This window comes from Lycium barbarum, chromosome 11, assembly GCF_019175385.1.
Source record: "Lycium barbarum isolate Lr01 chromosome 11, ASM1917538v2, whole genome shotgun sequence".
Lineage (NCBI taxonomy): Eukaryota > Viridiplantae > Streptophyta > Magnoliopsida > Solanales > Solanaceae > Lycium > Lycium barbarum.
The window spans coordinates 115,901,140-115,928,482 of record NC_083347.1 but is presented as its reverse complement, the minus strand read 5'-3'; the positions used below and the strand labels follow the sequence as shown (position 1 = coordinate 115,928,482).

The following is a 27,343-nucleotide window of genomic DNA, read 5'->3' as shown; positions in this document are numbered from 1 at the left end:
AAAAGGATGTGATCCGCGGATTAGACTGCTCCTCTTTTAACTAGAGATTTCGGATTTCAGCGCTGAGTATGCAGAATATTTTTAGTAGAAAGTGTTTCTCTGAATTAGCCCTACGTGGTGCGAATCAGGATTTAATCGGGCTCAATATGGATATCGGACACCGATAAAAAAAAGAAAAAAATTATTTGAAAATTTTGTAAGTGAAAAATTAATATCTAACAACTCTTTAAAAAAACATTTAATGTATAATTAATATTTACATATTTTAAATACTGAAATTTGTTTACAAAGTGATGTCAAGATTCATTGATATTTTTATAATCTGTGGAGTCCCCAAACCCACCAACAAAGCAAGACGCCAGAAGGGCGATAAACAAATATCCCGTGCATTATATAATGACAATGACAATGTATATAGTCCAAAATTTTAAACAATATTGTTATAAAACTAAGCTAAAAGAGTAATAATAGTAAATGATGAAAATAATAGAAATAAAGAGAGACAAGAGAGGAGAGATTTCTTATTCATCCAAATGTGTTCAAGTCTATCAAATATGAATCCCTATGCCTCTATTTATAGTGGTGCATAGAGACATATAAAAGGGTAACAATAAACATGTCATTCAAAATATGAGATAATGGAAGAATCATTAAAATGGTGGAAGATAATGGAAGAACCATTAAGATGGTGGAAGATAATGGAAGGGGCATTATATTTGTGTAGTGGAAGTGGGAATTTATTTCTAGAGTGGTGGACATCCACATTTAATATTTCATAACACTCTCCCTTGGATGTCCACGTCTTAATAGATGATGTGCCTCGTTAAAACCTTATTAGGAAAAAACCCCGTGGGAAAAAGTTCTAATGTAGGAAAAAGAGTACACATATCTAGTAATACGCTTTGAGAGCTGCCTCGTTAAAAACCTTACCAAGAAAAATCCAATGGGACAAAACTTTGGTTAAAGGAAAAAGAGTACAGCACGTATTTCACTCCCCCTGACGAAGACCAAAATTCAGATGTCGGAGTCTTCGCATTTCAATCTTGAATATCATCTTCTCAAGAGTTGAAGTTGGTAAAGATTTGGTGAACAAATCTACAGGATTTTCACTTGAACGGATTTATTGCACATCAATATCACTATTCTTCTGGAGATCATGTGTGAAGAATAACTTTGGTGAAATGTGCTTCGTTCTATCTCCCTTTATGAAACTTCCTTTCAATTGGGCAATGCACGCTGCATTATCTTCATATAAGATTGTGGGTATTTTATCACATTTCAAACCACACTTTTCTCGAATGAGATGTATCATTGACCTCAGCCACACAACTTCACGGCTCGCTTCATGAATAGCTATTATCTCGGCATGATTTGATGAGGTAGCCACAATAGACTGCTTTGTAGATCACCAAGATATGGCAGCGCCCCCACAAATAAATACATAGCCTGTTTGAGATCTAGCTTTGTGTGGGTTAGATAAATACCCTGCATCGTTATAACCAACAAGATTGGGACTGCAATTGCTAGAATAAAATAAGCTCAAATCGATAGTCCCCTTTAGATACCTCAATATGTGTTTAATTTCGTTCCAGTGTCTCCTTGTAGGAGCACAACTATGTCTTGCTAACACATTAACTGAAAATGCTATGTCAGGCCTTGTGGTATTGGCAAGATACATTAGTGCACCAATTGCACTAAGATATGGTACTTCTGGACCAAGAATTTCCTCATTCTTTTCTTGAGGTCGGAACGGATCTTTATTCGCATCAAGTGATCGAACAACCATCGGAGTACTTAATGGATGTGCTTCATCTATATAAAATCGTTTCAACACTTTCTCTGTATAGGCAGATTGATGGACAAAACTGCCATTTGTCAAATGTTCAATTTGCAAACCAAGGCATAATTTTGTTTTTCCAAGATCTTTCATCTCAAATTCCTTCTTTAAATAATCAATTGCCTTTTTGAGCTCTGCAGGAGTTCCAATAAGGTTTATGTCGTCAACATATACAGCAAGTACTCCGATATTACTTTCTTTATAAAAACACATGGGCAAATTGCATAATTTGTATAGCCTTCCTTTAACAAATATTCACTAAGGCGGTTATACCACATGCGCCCGGATTGCTTCAAACCATACAATGATCTTTGTAATCTGATTGAATACATTTCCCGAGACTTTGAACTACATGCTTCAGGCATCTTAAATCCTTCAGGGATTTTCATGTATATTTCATTTTCAAGTGATTCATATAGGTTGTGACAACATCTATTTCTATCTAAATATGTGACATCTTCTGGTGTCCGGACAGCAGGTCCAATAAGCTTTACGCTTACCAAGATGCGTCATTTCACTTGATAATAATTTCTACATTAGCATGCTTTAATAGACGTAGAATTTAGATCCTCACAATCTTTTACAATATTGCGCTATATTGTATCAAAAATATCGTCGACGGTATATCATTTATATCGGTTCGCAATGTGACATAACTTATTGAGATCTCATCACTTTCATTATTTTTAGGTGCCTAAACCTCTCATGAGGTTTCATGAAGTATTATGTCGTAGGCTCTTCAAGAGCACATTGCCTCTTTATAATGATCATTGACCATTTGCTCTTCTTTCTTTTCAATGATTATTGTGTTTGGAACCGATTAGTCTACCACGCTTCATGCATGCTGTAGACTATGTCCTTCAGGGACATGAATTTAATAGGAGCATTTTGCAGCTGAAATTAGAAATTAATTTTGGGTCAGCAAATGCCTCTAGCATTTGAGTTGAATTATCCTTTTAATGAGGATCACACTAATAATAATTCATAACATATTCCTCAGCTGCTTATTCTCTCCCCCTTATGTTAGAAAAACTAACATATATCCCATCTTCTTTGGGGGAATCCATCTTTGTGCATCATAGTAGATTCATTAATCATATACCACACATAAAAAAAAAACTGTTAGATGGAAACATTTGGTTCCTAACCCTGAACCAATTTTGAGGAGAGAATTTATCATAATTTATTGGTCTGAAGCATACAAGTGATGTTGTATACAATATATCATATTTCAGATCACCACATAAAGCTTTGTTCTCATAAGTAATGGTTTAGCTATTTAGTAGAGGCATTTAACGCCAAACCAGTTTGGATATAAACCAACATTAACAATATGAATTCTCTTGATTACATAATCTGAAAATTGTGCTCTCAACTCAATTATTTTGAGCAAGTAACTTTGCATATGTCAAACTGCGGGTTGACAATAAAAGCACATGTGACCGTCTTATCGATGCATCTATTTAAGACATCACATAACAGGTGAACGGGCCCATATTCACCTTTTCTATATTTTCAGAATTTGGAAAATTCAATCCCAACATTAGTTAGTATAATCCACTTATCATGAGGACAAGCAACAAAAATAAATTCTTGAAGAATCTTCTGGTTCTTCAATATATGTCGAATATTCAATCTGCACATCATATTTGAATCGGGTGGCCAAATTGCTCATGCCAACTGATAAAATTATCTATACTAGTAAACTTCAAGTTTACCATGTCATGTGCTATTTGTTTTAGTAAACTTCTGATTTACTATGACATGAATACTTTTTCACATCGATAAACTTCTGGTTACCGTGACATATGATTTCATCATGCTTATATTGTAGTACACTTTGGAGAATAAGGTATGTAACCTTTCACATAGATATTTCATGCCCACTATGATTTTGAAAATATTTAATCCTCCCATCATTTATAGTTTTAATATGACAGTTATTTATTTGAGTAAACTTCGGGTTTACTACAACTTCTGTTTCGATCATAACAACTTCATATATTACAATCTAGAACGAATTACAAAAAAAATATATAAGCTCTTCAGGAGCCTTTAATTTATTCTCCATAATCACATATTGTTTGGACACTACTAGTGCCACGATCTTCTAGATAAATATTTAGCTCTTCTGGAGCACTTAATTAGAAATAAATGACTCACTTTTATTTTCATAATTAATCGATTTATATGATAAAAGATCATATCTATAACATTTTGGAAACTTGTACTATCAAATATTACCCTGACGTCGCTGGTGTCATGACAAAAAAAAAATATTACGGCCAAATGAATATTATAAAGACATTCTTAAATTCATAAATGACAAAAAGTAAACATTAAGTTATACAGTTTTTGATCCTTTTATGGTAAATATCTCCTTCAGGGAGAATACTGGCCAACATCCGAATATTTTGTCGGCAACCACATAATTATTTCTTTCTTCAGGAAATTTTTGTATGAACTGTCATTTTCGTCTGGAAAATCAGTAAGTAAACATAATATATTAATGTGGTTCTGGTAGAAAGTATTCTACAAAATTTTGCATCCTTTTGCCTTAGAATGATACATAATAAAAGTATCCAAGATGATTTGACGTACGACAGGTACAAGCAACAATGACCTTCATACCACGAAATAACATTTATATCCTTTGTTATTTTATCTCTTCAGGAGGTGTGTTGTGGTATTTCTTCATTCACTTAGGGGAATAAAACTTGATCATTTAGATGAGCTTTATGATAATTTTCAATAGCTCATTATTTCTCTCAGGCACAAATCTGTTGGAACTTAAGTGAACCTATTATTGTCCACTTTATAATTTTTAGTATAAATCGCAGTAAAATCCTATAGTAACACAATCTTAAATCTTCAAAATGATCTTACAGAGATCCAATTTTAAGAAAATTGGTGCATGTGTTGACTAATCCAAGTGCCACAGTTGGAAACATTGATCTGGCAATGTATTCAAGGAATAATGTGAGTCAAAACAATGTGAGTCAAGGTGGTTCAAATCAGTATGGACATCAGAAATTTAAGAAACCTTATAACAGCTTGATCTGTGACTTTTGTAAGTGTAAGGGTCACACCAAAGACACATGTTTCAAGCTAGTAGGATATCCTTCTGATTTCAATTCCAAGAAAGGTGTGGTAGACATGAAAACTGGTCAGAGTCAAAGGTATGGTGTTTCTTATAATGTGGTAGGAGAGAGTTCAACTATGGATCTTGGACCTGTCAACACTAAAAAACTATAATGTCCAACAAGCATCTGTGCCATATAATATGAATGGGGCAAGTTCTAGTTTTGGACATGGCAATAACATGGGAGGATATGGTTCTCAAAATGGACAAGGTGCTGATGCACAACTACAGATAGGAAATGCATTTACTAGAGAGCAGTATGATCAGATTGTTCAGTTGATAAACAAAAGTCATAATGCCAATTCAGCTATATCTTCAGCAAATGCAGCTGGTGATATAGCAGGTATGGTCGAGGACATGGCACTAGTAGCTACTGATAACAATAGTCCTGAATGGATTATTGATACAGGAGCCACTAATCACATGGCCTCTGATGCAAAGTTATTGAACCAAGACACAATAAGTGAACCTGTAATTCCCAAAAGAGTACATTTGCCTAATGGCGACATTACTCAAGTGTCTCATATTGGAACTAGTTCAATATCTAAGAACAACACAATATCTAATGTGTTTTTGGTTCCTAAATTCAGGTACAACTTACTTTTAGTCTCAAAACTAACTAGAGAATTGCAATGTTCTGCAAAGTTTTTTCCTGACTTTTGTGTGTTTCAGGATCTCTTCAATGGAATGGTGAAGGAGATTAGTAGAGAAGAAGCTGGTCTATACTTGTTGCTGAATCAACATACATATAATGGCAAACATATCAGTCTAGCAGTGTAGAATCCTGAGGATACAGTGTGCAATCAAGTTATTAGATTGTGGCATAAAAGACTTGGCCACAGTTCTTACTCAGTTTTAAATAGACTGTTTTCTTGTAATTCTAGTGATGTGAAGAGTAGTATAGATAATTGTACTATATGCCCCTGTGCCAAACAAACTAGATTGCCATTTCAGCCTAGCCATATAAAAACTAGTGACAGACTTGAAATGGTTCATGTAGATCTTTGGGGTGCCTATAAAATTCCAACTTTTGATGGCAATAAGTTCTTTCTGACTATTGTTGATGATTACTCAAGATTTACATGGGTAATACTACTGAAAAATAAATCTGATGTATGCACTTGCTTAAAACAGTTCTTCAGGTTGGTTAAAAATCAGTATGACAAAACTATCAAAGTCATCAGAACTGATAATGGCTCAGAATTTCTAAATAATACTTGCATTACTATGTTTCAAGAATTAGGCATAATTCATCAAAGGACCTGTGTCTATACACCACAACAAAATGGTGTAGTTGAACGTAAACATAGGCACATTTTAGAAGTAACTAGAGCTACGAGGATTCAGGCTCATATTCCTATTGAGTTCTGGGACATTGCATTCTGGCAGCAGTGTATGTGATTAATAGGTTGTCCACTGCAGTGCTTAATGGTGTTTCACCATATGAAATATTTCATGCTAAACAATCAAATATAAGTCACTTAAGGGTACTAGGTTGCTTATGTTTTGCCAAAGATATGACTCAACATGATAAAATGCAGTCAAGGTCAAAACCAGCTATACACATAGGCTATTCTGATGTGCAAAAAGGGTATGTGTTGTATGACTTAGCTAATAATAGTTTCTTTGTTAACGGGGATGTTATATTCAAAGAGGGAATCTTTCCATTTCAAAAGAAGGATACAACATCCACTTATGTTTTCAAAGACACTGCAGTTGAAGATATGCCACAATGGCCTAAGTATATTCAGTTCACTAATCTTACTCAGCCTAAATATAGACAAGATGAGGGACATATACAGGATCAAATGCTAAATGCAGACATAGAAACTATGTCACATGAAGATAATGCACAAGAGTCCATAGCTGAGCTACATAATCAGCAAAGCACAGAGTTGCAGATTGAACAACCAGTACAAGAGTCAACAACTGTAGTTCAGGAAACAAGAAAGTCATCAAGGGGTACCAAACCACCAGTATGGATGAAGGATTTTATCAGTTTGAATATATATGAAGATGCTGCATATGGACTAAATAGATACATTAACTATGACAAGTTAAGTCCTAAATACCAAGCATATATTGCTGCATTCTTAACTCTGACAGAACCAACTACATATAATGAAGCTGTTAAAGACCCAAAGTGGATTCAAGCTATGAAGGAGGAGATATCAGCATTGGAGAGCAATCACACTTGGGACATAGTTAAACTGCCTCCAGGGAAAACAACAATTGGTTGCAGGTGGATATACAAGATTAAGTATAAAGCAAATGGTGAAGTTGAGAGGTTCAAGGCAAGGTTAGTAGCTAAAGGGTATATCCAAAAGGAGGGGATTGACTATCAAGAGACATTCTCACTTGTGGTGAAAATGGTAACAGTCAGAACTGTTTTGGCCTTAGCAGCAACACAGAAATGGCACATTCATCAAATGGATGTGTATAATACTTTTCTACAAGGAGACTTGTATGATGAGATATATATGGAATTGCCTAAGGGATTTTCCAATCAGGGGGAGAATTCAGTATGTAGATTGGTCAAATCTTTGTATGGCCTAAAACAGGCACCAAGACAGTGGAATGCAAAACTGTCTGAAGCTTTACTCAGCTTCAAATTTCAGCAAAGCCAGTTTGATCACTCATTGTTTATCAGGAAGAATGATCAAGGCACTGTAATCATACTAGTCTATGTAGATGACATGCTGATCACAAGAGATAGCTTGACAGTGATTGAAGAAACAAAGACAACATTACAACAAACATTCAAAATGAAAGACCTTGGAGAGTTGAAATATTTCCTTGGGATTGAATTTGCAAGATCAAGTAAGGGCATCACAATGCATCAAAGGAAGTATGCATTGGAGCTCATATCAGAGGTAGGACTTGCAGGTGCCAAACCAGCTAGCACACCCATTGACACTAATGTCAAGCTCACTTCAAAAGAATATGATGAAGGAATATAGGCCAAAGCTAGAGGTGAAGAGGTACAGATCAAGGCCATATCTGAGGAAGATACTCTAGCTGATCAAGCTGCCTATCAAAGACTCATAGGAAAGTTACTTTATTTCACTATAACAAGACCTGATATATCATTTGTTGTTCAGAGTTTAAGTCATTTTCTACAACATCCTAAGGAGTCACACATGGAAGCTGCACTAAGGATAGTGAGATATGTTAAACATCAGCCTGGACAAGGCCTGTTGCTCTCAAGCAATTGCAATCATACAGTAACTGCATACTGTGATGCAGACTGGGCTTCATGCCCCATAACTAGAAGATCAGTGACAGGGTTCATGATTAAGCTTGGAGATTCACTTGTGTCATGGAAATCAAAAAAGCAAACAGTAGTGTCAAGGAGTTCTGCAGAAGCAGAATATAGGAGTTTGGCCATTACAACAGTTGAGCTGATCTGGCTACTAGGATTACTAAAGGAATTAAATCTGAGCATTGATCAACCTATTGCTATACACACAGACAGCAAGGCAGCTATACAAATTGCACACAATCCAGTGTTCCATGAGAGAACAAAACATATAGAAATAGACTGTCATTTTATTAGGGAGAAAATTCAGAAAGGATTCATCACAACTTAGTATATCAACACTAAGGAACAGCCAGCTGACATCTTTACAAAGGAGCTAACTAGAGTGCAACATGAGTACTTGAAACTCAAGCTAGGGGTTCTCAACATTTTACACCACCTAGCTTGAGGGGGAGTGTAGATGATACTTAGTGAATGATAATTAAAGATAGAAGGACAGATTAGTCTTTGTATGAATATCAAGGTAGTTAAAGACTTGAAAGCTTCTAGAAGATAGAGTTCACATAGTTAGTTATAACTAACTCTAAGCTTGTGAGTAGTTATAAATATGATGCATTGTATTCATGATCATTTTATCACATTCTAATGATAATTACTTCTTCTTCATCATCTCTTAACCTTCACACGATTACTTCCATTTTTACAGTTTCTAGTTTTCTTAGTTTGTGATCACTGATACACTGTATATCCAGTGTATATTCTGTGTATATTCACACATTATAACAATCGTTTTGCATAACCGAGGTAAATAGGTTTTAAAATTTTCTCAAATTTTTAGATGATCTATTTAAGTTCAATTACAGATATTAACTAATCAAAGTTTCTATAAACATTAAGGTCTCTGGTTTTTGGCAGTTTGTAGCGTCCATCGCTTGAAAAGCTAGGCATATCATGGAAATGTGTTACATCATGTTATTACTGCAACATTGGTGGTTGATTGCTGCCTTAATTTCTGGTTCAAGTGTTATATCATGTTATTACACCTTGTTTGATCCACAGATTCTTGAACCGGCGCATTTTGTTGTCATGTTGATCCTTGAATGTTTGACTCTGTTTTAGAGCTACGACATGTACAACACTTACATTGTTGATTAATAGAGGTTCGTTACCTCATTAGCCCTAGCCACCCACTTAGCGGATTCGCTTAAAAAAAAAAGCAGTTACATTGTTGAATTGTTAGGTGGAAAAAAGAAGAAGTGTTTCTTTTTTAGGATATGAATTGACACTATAAAAAATGATTGCTTTATGCATTTTGAATTACTTGTGAAAATTACGTAATCCTATTTCTCTGTACATATAATTGTCGAGCTTGCGAGTGTAATCTAAAGTTCCAAACTCATTTCATATGAACTGATGAATATATTAGGAGCATAATTAACAAAGATAAAAGAGCAGTACTACAGGAGTAAGTGTAATAAGCAATTTATATTTTAAAAAACAAAACATAAAAAGATCTAAAAGATCACCTTTTAAATGTAATTAGAGCATGTAATTACCATTAATACTTATTAACTCTAGTGTAATTGCACGCAATCACTTACTACCCTAGTAATTACACCTTGTTTGGAAAGCCACCTGGTAATTGGAATTGGTGTAATTACTACCTTAGTAGTTACACAGCCTAGTAATTACACAGTATTGTAATTACAACGATTTGTTTGTCATAATGTAATTACAGTTTAATTACAAGCGTGTTGTTTGGTTGCAGATGTGTAATTACACAGTTAGTTTAATTTAAAAATAAATTTAATCATAAAAATTTAAAATTAATATTTAAAAAATATGTGCATATATAAATGATATTAAATCAGTTATTTAATAATACATTTTTTCTTGAAAATATGTTCATTAATAGTCATATATTTGCAATTAATAGTGTAAAAAAAATTGATATATAATTTCAAATTAATAATATTTTACTTTTAATTGATTATAAAACTTAAAAGCATACCTTTTTTGTGAGAACATCATGGGATTGGATGTTTGACAAAAAAATATATTTATAAATTTAATGCCACATCATTATGTTTAACTATAATTTTATCAATTGTAAGTGAAAAATAAACAACATGCAATGTAAAATAACAAGTCAATAATACTAAAGCAAATTATTTTAAAATCGAAAATATAACCTAAATTCAAAATCCAAAAAAAAAAAAAACAAATTAATATAATACTCTTATGTCAAATTCCAACGTTACATAAGTAAGTTTCAACGTAACATAAGTAAATACTCTTATAATTCAAAAGAAAGGGAAAATATAAGTCTATAACCTCAATCCCAACAAAATTCTACTTTAATGACGTCACTCATTATATGTCAAGTTTGTTAATGACTCATTCTTTCTAATATTAAGATATGTAGTTTCAAAAAATAGAATATTAACATGGTTATGCAAAATGAATAAAATAAAATAAAAAATAAAAAATACGAGCAATTATATGGAACCACAAGAAGTAAAGGTTGGGAATGAGAAGAAAGGAAATGAAATATAAATATTATAAAAGAAAAATATTTAAAAAAAATAAAAATAAGAAAAAATTAAATAATAGAAATAAAAAATAAATTAGAAAAGAAAAGAAATTTAAAAAGTTAAAAAAAATTAAATAATTGAAATAAAAAATAAATTAAAAAAGAAAAGAAAAAACAAATAAACTAAAAGGTAACCCTGCAATTATAAGGTGTAATTACACCCAATTCTCCACCCCCCCCCCCCCCCCGAGAATTGGAGAATGTAATTACACCCTGTCTCTTTTCGTTCCGTTTGAAGAAAGGAAGGATCCCAAAGAATTGATCTTTCTTTTCGTCGTTGAATCTAAATTCTCACCTAACTGTGTAATTATCTGGTCAAACAATAGATCAAACTATGTTGTTACAACCAATTACACTCAATTCCAATTACCTAGGTGACTTTCCACACATGCCTTTACTTTTATTTATGATTTCTTAAGAGACGTAGAAAGAGAAAACGGATAAGGAGGGAGGAGTATTTAATAACATTGATGATAACCTAACATAGAGGTAAGTAACTTGCCATAACAAATTAAATTACACTGATGATGTAAAAAAGTCATATCATTATCTATATAGACTTAAATCCATTGACATAATATGCACATTAAAATTCTAGGAAGCATGTTTCTTATGTATGAATCTTTACATTTTGGTATACAGAATATCAGGACAACATGAAGATCAGGATGATGCCACAATCAAATATTAAGACCTTCAAGACGTTGTATTTTATTTTACATATATAAGGTCTTAGCTACATATTTTAAAGGATAGAAGTTCCATTTACAAACCATGCACATTAACCGTTGCTATATTTCAACAATATTGTAACTATTAATTACATTTCTCTCGGACCACCAGAGTTGCAGGATTAACTTGATGAAGGCAGTGAATAGTACCAAGAATCCTAGCTCCAAGCAATAAACTGTCCCAAAAAAAAAAAAAAAAAACAAACAAAAAAAAAACAAAAGAAGATAACGTTAAGAAATTAGTTGTTTTAAGATACGAATAATATAAGTTGGTGCTTTAAATGAATTACGGAAAGAAATTGAGAAGAAGTTAGACGCAGTTTATGAAAGAAGTTGAAACACTAGGGACAAGGATACCACTGAATATAGTATTCCCTCCGTTCCAATTTATGAGACATAGTCTGAATTGACACAGAGTATAAGAAAGAAATGGTAACATTTGAAACTTGTGGTCTTTAAACATGTCATAGCATTTGTGTGACTATAAAAACTTTTCATGTAAAGGCAAAATGGGAAGCATAAAATTAATTGTCTCCAAAAATAGAAAATGTGTACTACTCCCTCTGTTCACTTTTACTTGTCCAATATTCTAAAAATAGATTTTCGCTTTTACTTGTAACTTTTAACATATAAAGACAAGACAATTTCTTTTTTCCTGTTTTTACCCATAATATTAAATACTCACTTCAAATAATTTTTCAAATCCAATAAAAATATGCGCCAATTAATATGGGTATATTGGTAAATTATGCACTTCATTTATTAATTTCTTAAGGGGTGTGCATAATCAAAAGTGGACAAGTAAAAGTGAACGGAGGGAGTATTTTGGAATGAACAAATATTGTCACAAAAAATTGAACAGACGGGGTAACAATAGGCCCAGCATTTTTAGTGCCATTGTAATAGATATATGCCAGTATTTTTTGTGCCATTGTAATATATATGTCAGTATTTTACCTTTGTTAGGCAATAAGGCCTCCTATTGGGACTTGTTGCGCATATATCGTTCCATAGAATCATCAGCAAGTTGATTTGGTTTTCACTTCGCGAAACAATTGTCCTTTCTTCATGTTGGACTTCTGAAAATTACTGGTACAACAATGAGTAGAGTTAGTAACGAAGATTGATCTAACAACATAAAAAGAGTATTTACCAAAACACAAGCATATATCAGAGTTCAGTTTCACTTTTTCATGTGGTATTTGCAACCTATACTCACTTGAAACTTCTTGAAGATCCTGGTTTATCCCTCAAAAACTCATCCCTCCCAATTGACGTGCCAAGTTGTCTTCTCGGTCATCATGAGCCGAGCTGGTTCTTGAGACAACATTTCCATCAATTGGCCAAGTCATTGGAAATACAAAGTTCCTACAGAAAATGAAGACTTGTGTAGTCAGCATTTCAATAATCCAAAAATATATACAACTTATATATATATGCAGAGACGACTAGACATAAATTTAGATCAGAAAAAATAACTAATACATGTTCATGGAGTACTTCCACTGTTATTAGGAAGACAACAAATTAACTTACATACACTGACAATATAAAGAATTTTTACAGCCTACCTCAATTTACTACTAATTAGTTGCACTTGTTATGGTAAAGTTACTTGTCGTTATCTTTTAGGTGACCTGGATTCTTTTAGACTGTCAGTGTACAAAAGCTAAATAAACGACAAGACAGCAATTTAGATAATCAGAGAAAAAAAAAGATATTTTGTACCTTTCCACACGTTTGTATTTGCAACGATTCATCATATCCACTGTATATTTACTAAAATGGATGTCAAGGGCCTTTGCCAACTTTGGTATATGATATCCTGGTAAAATATCCCATATCTTTAATACTTGAACGTACGTCGAGTTCTGCTGCTGAATATCTATAGTCCAAATCAGTTTTAGGTGCTTGACCCAATACACCTCCAACAGTACAGAAGAATTCCCGCCCTTGTTGCTGAATGTGCTGTTCTTTTCCGACTTACGCCAACCACTTGAAAGTTTCACCAAAAGGGAAACCACTTCCTTACCGATCTCCACATCCCTAATTAAAGCGATGGACTTTGAGAAATCCTCGCTAAATATAACCTATTATGTTGTAAGAGCAAATATCCTTTTATTTCTCAATTTGAAAACAAAATTTAAGATTAAAAAGACTACAAAACACTAACACCTTTGAAATTTTGGCTTACTTTACAAGCAAATTCCAGATTTAAGAAATAAAATCTAAGATTGGAAAACTACTTCTTGAACATGAATTGCCCAACAGTTGTTTGAATAGGCATAGGGGGTAATGGGGTTAAGTAAGGTCTATAAATTGTCAAAAGTACGCAATTGACTCAAAGAAAGAGTGAAAGAGAACGCATATATTCATCATAGGCCAAATGAAGCAGCATACCTTCCACTTGGCTGTTTGGAATATAGAGGAGTCCGTTCTGAGTAACATTTCTAGCTGGCCAAATTCAGTGGTCGCATTCAAATTTGCTTGATTCAATCGCTTGTCTTCAGTAACATCAAAGTAACAACCACGAGCCTTGGCATCAATGACTAAATTCTTCCATATGGAACCACTGTTAACCAAAGTTGTGCCATTTCCCAATATCCAAAGGCAGTATCTACATAAGCCAAGGAAATAATTAAGAACATGTTCGTCAATTATCTTCTTGTTAAAGAGGAAAATATATAAGAATAGCCGATTCGAACCAATCCTTGATATTCAAACATTTTGAATTGTAGTAATGTTGACCACCAAATAAGTACCTTGCTCGTGTCAGTGCCACGTTAGCTCTCTGAAGATTAGAGAGGAAACCAACTGATCCACCAAGATTACAACGAACAGTAGAGATAATTATCACATCCTCTTCACCACCTTGAAAACCATCAACGGAGCGTACGTTCACTGAGAAGTCACTCTTAACATCTGTGCTATATGTCTTGCCAAGAATTTGTTGAATAGCATAAACTTGAGCCTTGTAAGGAGATATACAACCAACACGAACTTTTTGTTTTGAAGAGACAAATTCTGTAGGTAAGATAATATTATCAGGTCTGCCAACACATTTGACATGCAAACCAAGATACAGTAGAGAAAACTAGAAAAAAATTATCTCAAGCAGCAAATTAGGTCCTGGAAGGATAAGAGTGTCACCTTTGTGAAGGTTGGCAAGTATCTCAGCTACAACGAAAGCTTCTGCCTTATTTCTCGTGCTGTGTTTGTCATCAACCTCCTCACTTCCAGTACTTACGTTAATGAATGAATAGGAGCCAAACATACTTCCTTTACGAAATCTCTTCTCATATTCTGCTCCTTTCACATTAGGACCATCCATAATTTTCTTCTGATAGAACTCTCTATTCGGGAACATATTTATTTTCGGATGCATCCTATATTGAACATTGAGAAGGTGCTTCTTGTGTCCTAAAATTACTAGCCTTTCAAATAAGCTCCTGCCGAACTCTGCCTTCTCACAGATCTGTATATAAAAGAGCAATAATTTTAAAAACAAGTAATTTTAAAAACAAGTTGTAAACAGATTAACTAATAACCTTGCTCTGAACCATTGCAGGCAATTGTTTCTCATCTCCGATGAGTATAGCATGGCGGAGACCGGGGAGTTGTAACGGAATAGTGGATTCACATTCTTTCAGCTGAGCGGCTTCATCAATTACCACCATCTCCATTGGCGTCATTCCTTCTGTGTGCAACTTCGTTGAGCTAGAAGCCGTGCAGAAAATCAAACACGCACCTTTCAGACAAAAACTTCGGATTTGGTAGTCCTCGATGAAATTGGGAAGAGAGATACTTTCGTTAAGAAATTTCAATACTTTTATGCATTTTGTTTTCGTCGCACGAATATTAAAAAGTCTTGTCTTATTCCTTGTAAATAATCCCGGTAGAATTTCTCTTAATCCTTCAGATGGTTCCACAGTAGCATACAATTTTGCAAGAGTTTGAAGCATCTCAAGTAGTCTGATCATTTCCTTTGCTACTTCCAGTGAAATGAAAGAAGTAGGTAGATGTGTGTACAAGCTCGTTAGGCAAACTATTAACTGGTTCTGGATCCATTTGAATCTTTTGTTGACAAACTCCTCAAATGTCCACACAATGGCTTCTTTTTTGCTCGCCTCGCCTTCTTTCTTGACCTTGTTCGCTTTGTCAACTGCTCTCGAGTTGTTCTTCCTTTGAGAATTTTGTTTGTCTTTCTTCTTGTTCTCTTTTAACGTATCAAGGACAAATTTCTTCAACAACTCACTCTTCTTATTTTTGTCGTGTCCTTGATCATTCATCTTTCCATCTTTTTCGCTCAAACTAGATTCTTGACTAGCAACACTTCCTTTTTCTTCCTCTTCCTCATCATCTACATCCTCATTATCTTTTGGTTTTTCTATGTACTTTCGGTATTGCTCTTCAGGATCCTCGAGCAAACATATCATGGATTGTATACCAATTCTCCAGCCATTATTCGGAGACAAGCAGCTAACAAGAGCATCAACACGGTTGTTAAGAAATACATCGAACAGATCTTCATGATCATCGATCTTCATTCTTTCCCCATTTCCAAACAAGACAATGTCTCCTAAACCATACGTGTCATATTGCAGATAATGTTGTACATTCTGCATCAACCTCTTAGCAATTTCCAACACAGCAATGTTCGTAGGAGCACAAGTCAAAGTTCTGCATTTCATCTTTAACAGGACATAAAGTAAAGAGGCAACTGTTTTGGTCTTCCCGGTTCCCGGAGGACCCCAAATTAGCTTCACCATATTCCGGTGAGCACATTCTCTTGTAACAACACAACTTACAACAGCCTCTTGTTGAGCATTATCTAGACCAAAGGACTGAGCGATGGCCCTTGAACTTGATATAGCAGCATTAGTTTTGGTTTCTCGAACAGAGCAAAGGGAGCAGTCTACTTCACCCTGCAAAGATTGAATTTTACTAGGCTTCAATAAAACTATACTGGAAGCTAGATTAACAGTTTAATTTCACGTATGGTCACTATAAAGGTAAAATTAAAAAACTACCTTTTGTCACATTAAACTTTACTCGACATAGTAAAGTCAGCTAGTCAAATTTAAGTAACAAAACTCTAGTACTACAATGGATAAAGTTGTATAAGGAAAGAAGAGGTTTACTTACAATATTCAAATCACTTTTCAACACGGTCTTAATGATCTTCAGGTTTGCATTTTCCAGATCCGAATTCAAAGCTTTCCAAATTCGAATATTCGTTGTCAAATTAGAAAGATACACAATAAAAAGCTTGTCCCCTTGTTCATCCTTTGCCCTGTCCGGTTTCCTAAGCGGAATAAGCTGCGAAGACAGGATAGGTATCCTGTCTGAGACAGGATAGGTATCCTGTCTGAAACTTCATCTTTCATGCCTTGAACTATAGCAATGAGATAAGATCCCTTAGGTGTGTTCAAATCCTCAATTCTTCTCGGTCTCACATCTGCTAGCGCGATCAGATCACCAACTTCCGGTTCATATTTCGATTCATTTTTCGCTATACTGTTCTCTCCCTCTCCTTCTTTAGCACTTTCCAAAAAAATATTGTAATATAAACCTTTCGGAGGCTTAAAATCTTTTGAGATTTTGACATCAAGAACCTCGAGGGCAGGGGCTCGTGAAACTGTGGACAAACTTGAGAGCAAATCAGCATGTGTTTCTTCAACAAGTGGAGCAATGAATGACTTCAAGTAATGATCAATCGACACAAATGTCTTTGGAATTTCTTTAACCTATAACAGACAAAGAACAGGAGTTAGGATTAGTAATTTGGCCAATCACACACAAAGGGAAAAGAAAATACAAAATGTTTCAATAAGGAAATAGAAGAAGAAAATAGAAATTTGCAGTAACATAAACACAAGCGGAAAATAGAGTTGCATCTTGATTTCGTTAATACAAATTTGAGACTCTCCAATGTGCAAGGTTGTACACCTACTTTACTCTTAGCCAATACAATTAACTACGAGATATGAGATTCTTTGTGGAAACTTTAGAATTGCTGTGAATCATATTCCATCCAAACTTATTCATGGCAACCCCTAAGTAACTTTTCGCGATGACTTTAGTGTCAACTGCTGATAGATCTCCACAAATACTTTTCAGCCAAATTCTGTTCCTTAACAGAAATAAGAGAAATTTAAGACTCCACATTCATGGAAACCTAAGTATAGGCGCCACTAAAGTATTAGCTTGTGTCAACTACTGTAACGACCCGTTTGGTCGTTATAGTTCTTTTGGCATTTTTGCCCGTTTTCGAGCACTGATTAGCTCACTTTTCACCCGAGGGGACCGTTGACACGCGTCCCGAGGTGTCTAGAGCAGATTCGGGCAACTTTGGTGGAATTATAGGTTTAAAGTGAAAAACGGTTGACCCAAAGTTGACTTTTGGGCAAACGAACCTTTTCCGGAATTCCGTCGATTCCGAGAGGTCCGGATGGTCGTTTAGAACCTGTATGTGTAATTGGTTCGGTTCCCAATGCACTTGAGTGCATTTCGGGACTTGGGAGGGAAATTTGGAATTAAGGCACCGGGGGTTGACTCGGTCAACGTGACCTCCGTTGGGAATTCCGAGGCCACAGGTGCGTTCGTAGTGCGTTTTTATATGGGACTATGTGTCTGGTATGTGAGCAGATAGCCTCGGGAATTAGTCGAAAATTCGGATCGAAAGGAAATCTTGGGTTAAGTTTCTGGTGTCTGGTGCTTGCTTAGCGGCATCGCTGGAGCGGTAGCCCTACCGCTGGAGCAGTCAATGAATTTTAGTCATTACCGCTGAAGCGGCTAGGTGGTCGCTGGGGCGGCGCCGCTGGGGCGGTCCAGGAACCACTTCAGCGGGTGACGGGCAGTTAATAATATTAATGAAGTGTTAAAAAGCCTAAGACCCTCATTTTACCCCATTTCGATATTTGAGCTTGGAGAAACTGTTCTTGGAGATAATTTGAAGATGGAGGTAAAACTTTCCTAATCCTTTACCCTTCCTTAATCACAATCATCTTAGATTTCCCCCTTCCCTTTAACAATCCCTTAGACATAGAATTTGAGAGAGGGTTTTTGAAGAACACTTCCCTAGATTATTAATGATAAATTGATGATGTTTATGCTAAAAATTGAAGAATCTAAGCTTATTAATCACGTAGCTTCCACTTTTAGCGTTGAATTTCAGATTTGGAGACTTAGGGTTTATACCCAATTTGGGGTTTTTTTACTTGAAATCAGATTTTGGCCAATTCTTGAGTTAAATCAATAATTAGTGGTTGAGTTATGATCACCTAGTACTTAATTTGGTATTTTGCCCGTGAATTTTCCAATTTGCCCTTGTGGGCCCGTTTTCCCAATTTCTAGGGTTAGAATTGACTTAATTGAAATAGTAGCAATATGGGTATCATTCTTCATGATTTCTAATATAGAATTCGATTATGCTTAGACTACTTTGGTTCTGAGCTTCAGAGGAAGAGCAAGGCAAAAGAGTGACTTGTTGGTGTTGTGGTTTGGCAGTCCAGGTAGGTTATGACTTACCTTTAGTGAGACTTCATATAGTGAATCACATATTTAGATTATAATGTTGGAGACAACATGTGAACCTTCGGGTATGAAGTTGGGATGGATATTGTCTTAGGTTGGGCCCTGATGTGTGTTTGGACTAGCTACCCCGTTAAGTGTGCTTGATTGTTCCAGTTTGATGGTTGATGCCATGTGTAGTTGGTAGATATCGAGTTCTGTCTTGTCGTCTTGATTTGGATAGAATTGACATACCCGTGGTTGGTATTTGTACTTGGATATATTGTTGGCGTACCCACTGTTGGTACTTGACTTATTGATATATGTTGGCATACCCACTGTTGGTATTGTGATGTGATACTTGTTGGCGTACCCCGTTGTGGTACTTGTGATATTGAACTTGATCGATTTACATATGCATTGCACTCATTATCTCATATTCATGCATGGCCGGTACCCGGTGATGATCTGGTATCGTTGATTAAGCGACACTGATATTTAATAAACTCTTTTACTTGAGTGATTGTAAAAAGGCCAATGTCCAAAGATCCATTCTGGAATCGTTGATTATATGAATTGATATTTGATGAACTATTTTACTTAAGTGGTTGTGAGAAGGCCGATGTCCGAAGTTCAACTCCGGAATCGTTGATTGTGTGAAATTGATATTTGACAGAATCTTTTAATTGAGTGACTGTGAGATGGCCGATGAGCTATTCCGGCATCATTGTTGCATGGCCGATTTCGATGTTATTCCGGAATCGTTGTTAGTGCATGGACTCTACGGGTCCCCCAGAGTGGTGCCGGTGAGACTTCCCCTGTGAGTAATTAGCCAAGGTCCCGTTTGTCTGTTGGGCAAAGATTCGGGACGGGTGGCACTTAGACTTCGCGAGTCACGCTGGGTTGTGCTACCAAGACTTCGATATTTCCGTCCGGAGTACATGTGTACACCTCATTTGCATAGCATGGCATCGCATTCATACCATTATTGCACTGCATTGCATTATGACTTGATTGAGATGTTGTGATGATTGTATTGTGATGATTCTGTTATGATGATGGATCGTGATGATTCTATTGTGGTGATTGGATTGGATCGGGTACATTCGGACTTGACAGATTTGGGTTTAGATGCTTTACGTAGGCGATGATGGATATTTGCTTGTGATTATATTGACTTATACTTGCTAGATTCCTTGTTTATCTCCTTTATCTTCTGAATTGTGTTAACTATACTTAGTCGGCCGATGATGCCTACCAGTATTGTTGATTGTACTGACCTACACTTGCTGCATTCTTTTATGAATGCAGAGTACCAGGTCGGATCTACTTCACTGACCCGTAGTTGATCGACTCTTCAGCTTCCATTCGAGTTTTCCAGGGTAAGCATGGCGTCCGCTGACCTTGAAGACTCTCCTATTACTTATGTCTTGCTTTCCATTCTGAGACATGATTTGGGACTACTTATGTATTATTATTCAGACTTTTAGTATTTGGATTTAGATGCTCTTGTATGACCAGACCAGATACTGGGATGGATTTCATTTACTTCCGCATTTGTTGATATTCTATTATATTATATTTGTGAGACTTACGTTATTTTACTTTCTTCCGCTATTTCCTATTATTGTGAATGCTAAGTTAAGGATTCGCCTACCGAGGTGGAAAAGATAGGTGCCTGCACGACTCAGTGAAAATGGGTCGTGACAACTACAAGTCAACAAGGATCACCATTAATACAATCACTTCCTATAGCGACCTTAAAAAGTGTCGTTTAAACTATTAAGAGCCTGTTTGGATGGACTTATGTCTATAAGCTGCAAACAGCTTATAAGCTAAAAAAAATAAGTTGGGGTAGTCTAACTTATTTTTTTTGGCTTATATGCTGTTTTCAGCTTATAAGCTGCTTTAGATAAGCTAAGTCAAATGAGCCCAATTATTTTTTTGAGTTTATTTTAAGCACAAAATGACTTTAAGCTGGCCAGTCAAACACTCAAAAAAGCTGAAAACAGCTTATAAGTAACTTATAAGCCAATCCAAACGGGCTCTAATACTACTTTTTATGGCGATTAGCTGTCACAAAAAATTAACTTATTTCTTGTAATGATTCTACACAAGGTATGCACTGCAATAAACATAAAGGCTTTCTACAACTGCAAAACAAACAATTGGAAGTTGGAAAGGATCATCCTGTCCAAGCATCGATACGCCTTCCATATTGTGGATGTGAATGTCAATTTCAGATTCAGAAATGAAGAAAATCCCATATGTGATCAATAACAGCTATAATAAGTGAACGGATTTTGCCAACACTACTTGCTTGGCTTACTGGAAAACTACTTCTAGACACGTATATGCAATGGCAAATCCAACTATTGATTCGCAGTTCATCCCTATATTATTAATATAAGATAGAATTAGATATACATTTCAAAACTCAATCTCTCAACTTAGAACAACCAATGTCTAATTAAATTGTGAATCCGGCGCGTCAGCAGATGAACACAAAGAAATTAAGATTAATTCAAACCTTGTCTTTGCAAAGATCTTTGTTCAACACATCCTTGAAAGACCAGGAAAACACCGAATCCACTAAGCCTGGAACTGTTTTCTTTGTTTTCTTCTTTGTAGTATTTGCCATCTTCCCTAGTAATCAAAATAAAATAAAAAAATATTATCATCAACCATCATCATGCAAGAACAAATAAAAGGAAAAATTAGAACTTTACCTTTGTCTTTCTTCTTCTGGAATTATGAGTTTTTTACTACTGTATATAATACTATGTAATATAGTAGTCATCAAATTAAAATAATATATCATCATCAACATCATAATTCAAGAACAAATAGAAGGAAAATTCAAGACTTTAATTACCAATGTCTCTCTTCTTCTTGGATTATGAGCTTTTAATTACTTTATATTATAATACTTGCTAAGAAATTTTTTTAAGGCTGTGCTTTAAGCAACGTAGCAAATTAAAGCTCCAGTGAAATCGCAGATAGCTTTCTTAAAAAAAGAATTTATTTCGTACAATCATAGGATAAATATAGAATAAAAAAACAGAGACGCATAGATATATTCTGCTTAACCAAAGCTTAAGGAAAGTTATACGGAGTATATATTAATATTCCATTTATGTTGGTGCCATTATCAGTGTTTTATACTGTTAACTGTAGCAAAAGTAGAAAGATTCCAAAGGCTGAAATGAAGGAAGAGGAAGATGTTGAGAAGTTACAAGGAAGACTTAGAATCGAAGTTAGGCCAAATAAAAGGGAAAGAGTATATAATTGTGCAATTTATATGAAGTGTTTAAATGGTGCAAAACATATTTGCACAATCAGTTCACGTGAAAAATAATTATAAGTAACTATTCTACCTGTAATAACTATTCCCTACTGATCAAAAACAGTGTCCACTTCAAGTCTCAATATGATGAACACTTTTTTTGATCCGGAGGGAGTATTGTTTGGTAACGTGGAATAAAACTATGAGTAACTTGTTATAATTAATAGGTTATCACACTGATTATGCAAATATATTTTACATTGTTACACTATTCGTATACATAATTTATGAAAATATTTAACTCGTATACATTAAACAATGGAGTATTATACTTAACATATTTCAACAAATTAAAGTCACCATATTAAGACTTGTTAAGAATAGTTAACACACATATATATATATATATATGAAAAGTGAGAAGACTCCAAGCGCAAAGTTGAATTACTAAAATGCCCATAAAATTTCAAATGACAGTTTTGCCCTTTAAGAAAACACTATTCCAATACCAAGAATGTACAAAATAGTAAATACACTTCATAATAAATAGTGTAATTTAAGAATTATGTACGCAATAGTAAATACACTTCACAATAAATAGTGCACTTTTAAGAATTATGTACACAATAGTAAATACACTTCACAATAAATTGTGTACTTTTAAGAATTAAATAAACATAACGCAAATGAACCTCTTATATTACCGATCATTATTAGGATTAATTAAAAAAAAAAGTTAAAAATTGACGGAAAGACAACCATGACTAACAGCATCAATTTTAGTTTTTAATACGGTAATGGATAATATTTAATTATGGTGCATTAAAAAGTGCAACCAGGTAGAGCAAATTTCCTTCATGAATTTTCTCATCAGGTTAAGAAATCCATCAGTCACAAAATAAAATTGTTAATGAATAATCTCATTTACTGAAGAAACCCATTAATAACCAATTAAATTCTGATCAAAGGTTTGCTTATATAAATAGAGTTTGTAATCAATTGCATTTCTCTATTTTTTCATAGGTACTTCAAAAAGTCCAATTAGACTTATATGTTTACCTATTGCAACGTGCCAATCTACTTTGCAAGTGTCAAATCATATAAGTTTTTTTTTTTTTTTTTTTGTAATTTCATTTGAGTATTTAAAAAAATTGTACATTTGTTTATATGAAGTTTGGCTAGAGTATTTAGCCTGTCTCCCGTTCCTTTTCGATTGCCGAAAAAACCTTTGAATTTGTTCCCTTTGCCCTGGCTTTATAGGCTTTTACGCGTTTCTTCTTGAATTCACACTTTCCATGTTCACCTGGTTTGTTTTCATAAAGTACTTGTGCATTTGGTTTATCTACTGTACCCTCCAATTGCCGATAAAACTCGGCTTATAATCATATTTGTGGCCTCGATGCGCTTACACTTTAGACTATCGATACGCTTACACTTTAGACTATCTTACAATTTTAGGTACACTGTGAGGCTTTACAAGCCCTGTTTCATTTGATAAAGTTCTTCACCACAGGTTCACTCTACTTTAAATACTATTTCCTTACTCGCAGAATTCGCGACGTTTAGTTGATTTTTTTTTTTTGTCAAATATTAAATGTGTACTGGCTTTATATACAGTGCCATCCCGTATGAGAACACTACATGACCATTGTCATCTTCCGCTTAGAGATTTAGCGTGATTTTTGTTTGCACACATTCCATTTGAATTTGGTTTAGATACAGTATTGTTTTTGTTTTGTTTATATTCAGTACCATCCGATTGCCAATAAAACTGTGTTTTTATTCTTATAGACAGTACCATCCCGCACGCGTATACCACATGACCATTGTCATCTTCCGCGTAGAGATTTAGAGTTTATTTTTGTTTACACGAATTCCATTTGAATTTGGTTTAGAGACAGTACTTTTTTTGTTTTGTTTATAGTCAGTACTTAGAGTTTATATAGTGTACACAAATTTTTTGAATTTGGTTTAGATACAGTACTTTTTTGGTTTTGTTTATATTTAGTACCATCCGATTGCTCCCGGTACATTTAACTTGCACTATGGCTTTTCGGTGTTGGTCTATGCCCCTGATACGAGACTCAGTATTGATTTCATTCTTATCAACTAACAATTGCTATCCTTATCTCATCGTCGGCAAATGCGCCAACTGGATAACAATAATATGATTTGATTAAAAAGGTGTGAGTTTAAGTCAAATTTAGAATATCTTAATAGAGTAACCAGTAAACCAGAAGATCAAAGGTATTGATTCCCTTATAAAGCTGACTGCGGTTCATAAAGTCTTATGCACTACTCTGGGCCAATGAACCAGAAAATCAAAGGCATCGATTCCCTTATGTAGCACATTTGGTTTTTCAAAGCAAGGGAAGCATTTGAAGTAGGGACCAAATATGTTTTCCACAAAATAATCTAGCACTTGTGTGTTAAATACCTTGTAAAGTTTTATAAAGTAATAGTTAAATGTGTCTCTACATCCTCGAGGTAGCGATAAGGTTTGCGTGCACTCTACCCTTTCTAGACCCCACTTGTGGGATTATACCGGGTATATTGTTGTTGTTGTTGTAATTGTTAAATGAACTATCTACTTAGAAGTAGAAAAAGTGCTTCAGAACCACGTATATAATAGAATAGAGGACGAAATTAGCAATGGTATAACCCTTTAAGCCAAAAAGTCAAATTACATGGGTTGCCAACATTCAACAGCTTAACATGTACTAGGAAAATGGCACCTTCTCACTTATCCTAATAGTTCACACTTAATAATCTGACCTCTTTAAGAGGAAACAACATAAGAACAGCGTTCTAGAGTCAAGTGTAAAGGCAAAACTGGACATGAAGAGAGTTTATAAAAAGTATAAAGTCATAATCTTCGGATTAGCATAATAAAGACAAATATGAAACTACAAACTCATTTGTAAAAGTGTTAATATTACATACTTTGGAGGGGAAGAATAAGGTCCTCATGACTCTACAATCTGAGACAACTGCTCCTTTAGAAGATAGCATTTTTAACTGTTTGATTGCGGGAAAAAAATAGAAAAGGAGAAAATTTAGGGAAGACTATAGTAATATTTTGATACAAGAAATTATTTCTATTCAAAGTGTGATTTGATGTGACAGTGGAAACTGGAAAAACAAGAAAATTAACAGATCAGCAAGCACAATCAGTCAGATTCCTTAGACTATTAAACCAAGACGGAAAAGGGAAATACCATTCAAGTGGATGCAGCAGGTTTCTTCACAAATTCCATTTGAATTTGGTTTATATACGGTACTTTTTTGGTTTTGTTTACGTTTAGTACTTAGAGTTTAGTTTTGTTTACACAAATTCCATTTGAATTTGGTTTGGGTACAGTACTTTTTTGGTTTTGTTTATATTCAGTACCATCCGATTGCTCCTGGTAGATTTAACTCGCACTATGGCTTTTTGGTGTTGGTCTTATTGTTAAATTAGTAGCTTCTAATTTTCATGCCCCTATACAAGATTCAGTGTTGGTTTCATTCTTATCCCTAATTACAGTTATGTACACTGTTAATAGTATTTTCCTGATTAAAAGGTTAAACCAAAACATAGTACCAACACTTATTCATTTAGGAATTATTTTTGGTTTCACAAATTCCATGTGAACTTGGCTTAAATACGGTACCATTTTTGTGTGCAAATCTTAATTCCCGCATCACGCACTTCTTGCTTAATTTTGTTCTGTAATCAAACATCTTCCCAGTCTCTTATACGACTTCCTGAGGTAGTTTCCGCTCAGTTACCATCTTTAACCTTGCAGGACTCCTCCGATGGAAACCAAAAAAAAAAAACAGATCCCACACAACAACTTCCACCTACAAAGTGTCCAGGTAAATTACCCTGATTATCTCAGGGGCAGAGCCAGATAAAGCTTAATTGCATATTTCTATTTGGAGATGCAGATTTAGGGGGAAAAGGTGTTAAAGCTAGTTAATGATTGAAGCTAGCTAAGTTGGTGTGAATGAGAAATGGAGGGAAAATGACAATGGAAGGAAAATGAAGTTCAACCCTTTGAAAAGGAACTTTGTACCACGTTGGTGGTAGAAAGGGAAAATTATGTGCTTATTAGAAAGCACTTCCTCTAGCTCTTAAAGGGTTGAGAAGAGGGACTCCCTTCGCGCCGTCGTCGTCGCTCGGCTCGGCTTCGGTTTGATTGATTGATTGATAATTTTTTTTGACCAAATTTATTTAACTTCAATCTTCATTTTCTGAAATTATTTTGTTTATTTCCGCTGGAAAATATTAATTGGTAATTAATTAAATTTCGCGGAATAAATTAAAATTCCTAACGTTCTTATTTTTTCTGAAAAGGCAAGGGCCTTTCCGAACAGTCACCAATGTGCCTATTCTGAACAGGCATTTTCGAGGCTATATAAACTGAGGCAATGCCTCATTTTTCGACTACTGAAATTTTTTTCCTGCATTGCAAATTCTGCATTCTTTTTCCAGAAATAAAACTATCGAGTCTTACTGTGAGGACCCCACACCCCTTGCGATGTGATGACCCCCTGTGCCAGCCCCTTACAACTGGACACACATGCTTGCATGACATACTGGGGTATTGTATGGCAGGAAATCACACCAGTTCGCTACGCGCTGCAGCGCTTCGAACCCGTGACCTCAAGCCTTTTGTTCTCCCGAAGGAGACGACTCTCACCAATTGAGATAATTTGTAATAATCTGTAATGATCTGTAATAATCTGTAATAATCTGTAATGATCTGTAATAATCTGTAATAATCTGTAATGATCTGTAATAATCTGTAATGATCTGTAATACCGACATGAACCACCACGGGGAGAAACGTGGAGTCTGATCTCTGCCCGATCAGCTAAGCCATCTCGTACCTTGCCGGGGCACGAGACATGAACATGACATGAATGGATCCAAAATCCCTCAATGGGGAAAATATGAAGGAATCGTCCTAACTGGGCGGATCGATCCTTATCCTACGT

At 34.9% G+C, this 27,343-nt stretch overlaps 1 protein-coding gene across 4 annotated transcripts; it reads right to left on the bottom strand.

Annotated features, from left to right (window-relative positions):
* Positions 1–11,359: 11,359 nt before the first annotated feature.
* On the bottom strand, positions 11,360–22,330 carry LOC132617329 (helicase sen1-like). 4 transcript variants are annotated; one of them, XM_060332312.1, is made up of 11 exons: positions 21,804–22,326; positions 21,605–21,720; positions 16,708–17,309; positions 15,111–16,487; positions 14,713–15,037; positions 14,325–14,586; positions 13,963–14,179; positions 13,291–13,652; positions 12,782–12,930; positions 12,520–12,651; positions 11,360–11,738 (listed from the first exon to the last, which is right to left on the bottom strand). In XM_060332312.1, the coding sequence occupies exons 4-9, from the start codon at positions 16,329–16,331 to the stop codon at positions 12,813–12,815; spliced, it is 2,505 nt and encodes an 834-aa protein (XP_060188295.1). In that variant the 5' UTR covers positions 16,332–16,487; positions 16,708–17,309; positions 21,605–21,720; positions 21,804–22,326; the 3' UTR covers positions 11,360–11,738; positions 12,520–12,651; positions 12,782–12,812. The 4 variants fall into 4 exon arrangements, with proteins under 4 accessions (XP_060188295.1, XP_060188296.1, XP_060188294.1 ...); XM_060332313.1 differs by having other exon boundaries at positions 21,950–22,326; XM_060332311.1 differs by having other exon boundaries at positions 21,605–22,326.
* Positions 22,331–27,343: the final 5,013 nt, after the last annotated feature.